Source organism: Nicotiana tabacum, chromosome 19, assembly GCF_000715075.1.
Source record: "Nicotiana tabacum cultivar K326 chromosome 19, ASM71507v2, whole genome shotgun sequence".
NCBI lineage: Eukaryota > Viridiplantae > Streptophyta > Magnoliopsida > Solanales > Solanaceae > Nicotiana > Nicotiana tabacum.
The window spans coordinates 136,123,457-136,130,171 of NC_134098.1; the positions used below are offsets into that span (position 1 = coordinate 136,123,457).

General features: G+C 37.6%; 1 protein-coding gene across 1 annotated transcript; it reads right to left on the minus strand.

Annotated features, from left to right (window-relative positions):
- Positions 1–262: 262 nt before the first annotated feature.
- Positions 263–645, minus strand: LOC107776125 (uncharacterized). The gene is made up of 2 exons (XM_016595959.2): positions 535–645; positions 263–493 (listed from the first exon to the last, which is right to left on the minus strand). The coding sequence occupies exons 1-2, from the start codon at positions 643–645 to the stop codon at positions 263–265; spliced, it is 342 nt and encodes a 113-aa protein (XP_016451445.2).
- Positions 646–6,715: the final 6,070 nt, after the last annotated feature.

Sequence of the window (6,715 nt, forward strand, 5' to 3'; positions counted from 1 at the left end):
GTATATAGATCAATGATATTCAGTCCTCCTGCAGAGCGAGGCATACGTAATTTTTCCCACGAAATGAGTGCTCTTTTTGTAGGCTCATGTTTCCTAGTCCATAAGAAGGCTCTGCATATACTTGTTACCTGTTTGATAACCTTCTTGGGCAGTAGGAAGACCTGAGCCCAGTAGGTTTGCATTTCAAATAAGACACTTTTGATAAGTTGGGCTCTCCCACTGTAGGAGAGAAATTTTGTAGACCAACATCGTATTCTAGCAATTATCTTTCCACCAAAGGTTGACACTGTTGAACAGTGATCTTCTTAGAGGACAAAGGCACTCCGAGATATTTGAATGGCATTTCTCCTTGAGAAAACTGCATCTCTTCTGAGATACCCTGAGATACTCCTGCAATGTATAAGGAACTCTTTTTCATATTTGCTCTAAGGCCTCGGACATTTGAGAAATGATGAAAGGCTTGAAGCATTAAGTGATGCAAATCTTGTCTGCTCTACAACACATTAGCAAGTCCTCAGTAAAGCATATGTGTACCAGCTTCATCCTATCACATTTAGGATGATAATTGAAGTCCAGGTTATGTCTAAGCTGTTTCAGTGATCCATTGAGATATTCCATGGCAAGCACAAATAGATATGGCGACATATGATCTCCTTGTCACAACCCCTTCTTGGCTTGGAATCTGGGAGTAAGACCTACATTAATCAGCAGAGAATAACTGATAGTGGACACACATTCCATTAGCAACTGGACAAACTTTGCAGGGAATCCAAATTCTAGTAGCAGCATTCTTAAGAATCCCCATTCAACTGAATCATATGCCTTTCTGATATCCACCTTCACTATACATTTATATAGCCTTTGACTAATTCATGATCTATTATGACATTATCGAGAATGATTCTCCCTTCAATAAAAGCAGACCGGGAATTCCCAACAATATAATCAACTACCCTTTTCAGTCTTGAGGTAAGGATCTTGGCTAAAAATTTGTAGACCGTAGAGCAGCATGCTATTGGCCGGAATTCCTCCAGTGTTGATCAATATTGGAGAGTGATCTGAGCATTCTCGAACATGATAAAAGGCTTCAAGGCTGCTGAACTTTGTAAACCAGTTATCATTTCCAAAGGCCCAATCGATCCTGCTGTAAATCCTACCAGTGGCATCTCTCTTGTTAAATTGGGCCAGTTGCTAACATCAAAGGCCGAATTATGTTGGATGAATTTTTTAGAACCACCGTGTATGTTGGTCCCGTTAAAAGTTGTGAAAAAATAGCACCGCCCTAGCATTTTAAAGCATGCTCAAAATTCTGGCGGCCTGCTTTAAAATATCTGGCAGTGTGCTTCAAAATACTGATAACATATTTTAAAATGCTTTAAATTCTAGCAACGTGATCGTGCTTCAAAATTTTGACAGTGTACTTTAACATTATGGCGCGGGTTATTTTCCTAGAACTTTTTTTAACAAAGTCAAATTTTAAACGGTGACACTAAATATTCCTCTGTGCCAACATGCACTATGTCCAGCTGCTAGCGTTAGATATTTAGATAGTTAACAACACCATAACTATGACTAAAAAAAGTGCAGACCCGCTTTCACTGGATTTTCCTACTTAATCGTAATTATTCTCTTAACAAGAATTGTATAGCTCAGTAGGTGTAATTCTAAAACTTTAACTTAGTTAAATGCCTTGAGGTAAAATTGACAATATTGCTAATCGTTTACCGGTTTTGTTCATTATATACCAAGAGATGATTTAGGCCCCGTATGTTTCAATTTTTTTTTTAAAAAAATGTGTTTGTCCATGAAATTTTGCAAGTTTTTGAAAAATTTTCGAAAAATAGTTTTTCAAAAATCAAAAAAGTGATTTTGATCACTTTTCAAAATATTCAGAAATTTTGTTTTCCCCACTTACAAAACTACAATATTTTTTCAAGTGAAATGCATATTCTAACATTATTTCAAATTTCAAATATCATTTTTCAACTTAACTCCAAATACTATTTTTTTTCAAAAGTTTTAATCTTTATGTCCAAATGCCTACTTAATTTAGTAAAGACCGAATAGAACTTCAGAGCTCCTAAAAAATCTCTAATATGAAATTTGAGAAAGATTAAATTTTGACTTAAGTGATTTATAAGCATACGTGGACTCCCATTGTGCTCAATATAGGACTATTTGTGCATCATGCCCCTTTAAAAATTTAAAATTTAAAAAATAATATTTTTAAATCTTTTGTATGTAAAAGACATATTTCTTACGTGTAAAACAAATCTCTCAAGTATAAAAAAAGTTAAGATCATAAAACTAAAAATAAGTTTGTAAAGAGCCATAAAATTAATTGACCAATTCTAGAAATTTTAACTAACTATTCACGCGCTTGGACTGATGTGCATTCACCTTCTAGAACACGATAAAGGATAGTGTACTATTAATTTATTTCAGAAGAGGTTAATAGAATCCAAGCAAAGCACTAGGGTTGTTCAAACCGAACCGTAAAATTGCACCAAATCGAAAAGTCAAAATAAATCGATTAAAAAATCCGATTAGATTTGGTATTGATCAAAAAAATCCCACACACACACACACACACACACACACACACACACACACACATATATATATATATATATATATATATATATATATATATATATATATATATATATATTCTTTTAAATTATATTTACTTAAATTATGTTGAAACTTATTTTATGTTATATTGTAATTTTACATAAGAGTATTATGTTAATTTGTTTTGGATTTTGAATTTATTTTATATTTTCGGTTCTATTTTATTTTTCTTTAGTAGTATTGACTTATTAATTCAGATTGCATGCTATTTATTTTCTAGTTAGAATTGATAGATTATTGTTTCGTAAAATATTTGAGCAATATTATTGTAGGCATATAAATTTTATTGGAATTAAATTTATAAAATAATTTGAACTATATTTTAAATTCAAGATATATTAGTTCAAATAAATTTACTGAGCTAATATAATTGAATTAATTGTATAAGTCTAATATAAATGGATTAAATAAATAAGTCTTAATCCATTGGGCTAGCTCATTTAATTGGGCTAAAGTGATGAGCCCACTTCGTTAGGCCCAAGATGTCATCTTCCTAGAGGCCCAATTTGGTGCCACGTATCAAATGGCGTGGCGCGCCAAGTCAAACGGAAGGGCAAATAGGATCATGCCACGTGTCAAAATGACAAGGCATGTCAAGTCACATTAGAAGGCTAATGAAACCGCGTCACGTGTGCAAGTGACATGTTCTGACCAATCAAACGCGGTCATGCCACACTTCAATTTGATTGGTTGAAAAGAGTTTGTTCTTATCATAACTCTTCCCTTTCACAACTATAAATAGGGGTCTTCATAACCCAGAAAAGACACTAGAAGTTATAACAAGAAGCAAGAGAGAGCTCGTGGATCAAACGCCGCAAAATTCTCTACAAGTTTCAAGCTTCAAGCAATCAAGTTCAAGTTCAAGAAATCAAGTTTAAACTCAAGAACGAAGAACTTCAAGCTCAAGAAATCAAGTTCAAGCTCAAGAACGAAGAACTTCAAGCTCAAGAAATCAAGTTCAAGCTCAAGAACGAAGAACAAGTCAAGATTCAAGGAGTACGAGTTCAAATCAAAGTTCGTGATAGTTGAATTCAAGATCATCGTTCGTAGAAACAAATATAGATTCAAGATCAAGCTCAAAGGCCCTTGAATTTATTTACTATTGGAAAGAAGAATCAGAAGATTCATAGAGATTGTACACTCAAATATTTGAAATAAAATACTACGATTTTTGTAATATTTTTTTGTCTTGATTTTATTTTTCTTGACGCAAATTTATTTCTACAAATTCTGGCACGCCCAGTGGGACAATCTCTACCTCTCATCTCAACTTTTCAATCATCAAAGTTCAAGAACATTGAAATGGCTTCAAAGAAAATCAACTCCAATTCAACTTCCACCAAGGCTGTTAATTTCAGGTTCTATGCTGATGTAGAAAGCATCCTCGATGTTACCTTTGGAAGATTTGGACCAGTTACGAGGAGCAAGGCAAGCTCGTTAGGACAACAAGCACCCCAAGTGTCATCCGCATCAACCCCTATTTTCGAATCTTCATCCTCAAAAAGAGGAAGATCTTTCACAAACGTACCCGAAGGAGGAAGCGATGTTGCTGAAAAGATCAAGAAAACTCTTGCTCTGCTTGACCTCTCCGGATCCAAGAACTTGGCTGTGAAGGAAGATGATGATGCTTCAAGTGATGGATCCTCCCCACTTACACCGCGTAGCGTAAGCCATTCGAGAATCAATCTGTGTGACAATCCATACTACTCCCCATCATCTACAACAATCATGCAAGCCATGTTGACAAACACTTCATCTGTGGAAGAGCAGTTGGCGAACTTGACGGAAGCAATCGCTGGCTTGACCAAGTGCATGCAAATCAAGATGCTAGAATTGACAAGATAACAGACAGTGTGGGAATCTTGATGGAAGAAGAATCCACTCATGCATCTGGCAAGCTCCCAGAAGTTCCAGAGATTAATTCTCCCCCGATACAAGTAGCATCCGCTAAGGCTATCCCTGTCTCATCTGAAGGGATAATTCCCATCGATCAACTGAAGGAGTTCATTGAAGGAACTATTAAGAATAAATATAAAGTTGCTGCCAAGTCCTCCCTTACATACGCAAAGTCGTACACTGCAAGGATCGATATGTTGAAGATGCCTGCTGGCTATCAACCTCCAAAGTTTCAACAGTTTGATGGTAAAGGCAATCCAAAGCAATATGTGACGCACTTCGTTGAGACATGCAACAACGGTGGGACTTATGGATATTACCTTGTCAAACACTTTGTCCGCTAGCTAAAAGGAAATGCTTTTGATTGGTATACAGACCTCGAGGCGGGATCTATTGATAGCTGAGATCAACTAGAGCAAGATTTCCTCAATCGCTTTTATAGCACAAGGCGCATTGTGAGCATGGTGGAACTCACAAATACTCGTCAACGGAATGGTGAACCAGTTATCGACTTTATCAATCGTTGGAGGAACGCAAGCCGCAACTGTAAAGACAGGCTTAGTGAAGCTTCTGACATAGAGATGTGCATCCAAGGCATGCATTGGGGATTGCGCCACATCTTTCAAGGTATCAAGCCTAGTACATTTGAAGAACTTGCAACGCGTGCCCGTGATATGGAATTGAGCATGGCCTCCGCTGGAAATGAAAGTCTGCCCATCTATGAACCTCGCAAAGGGAACGACAAGCAAGAAGTCAAAAAATGGAGCAAGTTTGTACCAAGATCTGAAAACAAAGAAGCTATGAATGTCATCACATCACCTATGAAGTTCACGATGAAGGTGAGCAAGAAGCAGAGTGTGAAATCCACTTCGTTTCAAGATAAGCCAAGTGGAAAGTTGACTCTAAAGGAAATGCAAGAGAAAGAGTACCCATTTATGGATTCTGATGTGCCGACCATTTTCGAAGAACTCCTCGAGTTAAATCTTATTGAGCTTCCGGAGATGAAGCTGCCAAATGAAGCTAGGAAAACTGATGACCCAAATTACTGCAAATATCATCGACTTGTGAGCCACCCTCTGGAGAAGTGCTTTGTCTTCAAGCACAAAGTTATGGAATTGGCTCGTGAAAAAAAAATCATGCTTGAAGATGAGAAAGCAAGCGCAAACCAAGTCTCTATCACATTTGGCTCATTCAGTCCAGACGAATTATGTGGTTTTAAAGAAAGTAAAGATGAAGAATTATTGGAGAACAACAAAATTGAAGACGAGCAACCTGATGATGATGAAGGTTGGACGTTGGTGACTCGTCGTAGGCACCACACAAGGAGCCCACGAAAAGAATAAGTAGAACAACCAACAAGGAAAATGATGGTAAATAGACCAAGGAGATGGAATCCGGTTAAGCACTTAAAGAAAGCAAAAGTGGAGGTGCACCACTCTCAAAAGCCACGAAATCCAGTGACCTTGGAGGAGTTTTTACCAAGTTGGTTCCGCATGAAGATTTCCCATAGGGGTATCGATGCCTCTTGTTGCCATGCTAACAAAGGGAAAGAAAAGAGTGATGACCTACCGTTGGCACCATCTTCGGACAAGCTCATCGAGTCCACTCCTTAAGAAGTTAATGCTTGTGAGGAAAACGTCACATTCACAAATGACGATCTTCTACTAGGTGACACTCTTAATCACTGCCATGGAGGATCCTCAGTGAACATTTTGCCAATTCGCACTGTGAAAGAACTTGGTATTCCCATGAACGAACTCTCAGAAAGTCATGTGGTGATCCAAGGATTCAACCAAGGGGGACAAAGATCCATAGGCGTGATCAGGCTGGAAATCATCATTGAAGATATGCAATCAAGTGCATGGCTGCATATGATCGATGCAAAGACTTCATACAACGTCTTGCTTGGAAGGCCTTGGATACATGAGAATAAAGTGGTTCCATCTACCTACCATCAATGTTTGAAATACTACGAAGGTGAAGTCGAGAAGAAGATAATTGCCGATGATGAGCCATTCACCGAGGCTGAGTCACACTTCGCCGATGCAAAGTTTTACTTGAAGAACCGCATTGTGAAGGAGCTAAAAGTTGATGATGTCATGAATGACAAGGATGATGAGTCCACGACTAAGAGAGCTGAGGTGATTGCTGACAAAACCAAAGTTGTTGCTGAGAAGGTACACCC

What these genes read in the sequence shown, in the direction of transcription:
- LOC107776125 (XM_016595959.2), bottom strand. Translation starts at nt 645, where the DNA reads ATGTCGCCATATCTATTTGTGCTTGCCATGGAATATCTCAATGGATCA. An exon ending in AATGTGATAGGATGAAGCTG is followed by an intron (nt 494 to 534) that starts GTACACATATGC and finishes AATGTGTTGTAG; the next exon opens with AGCAGACAAGATTTGCATCA.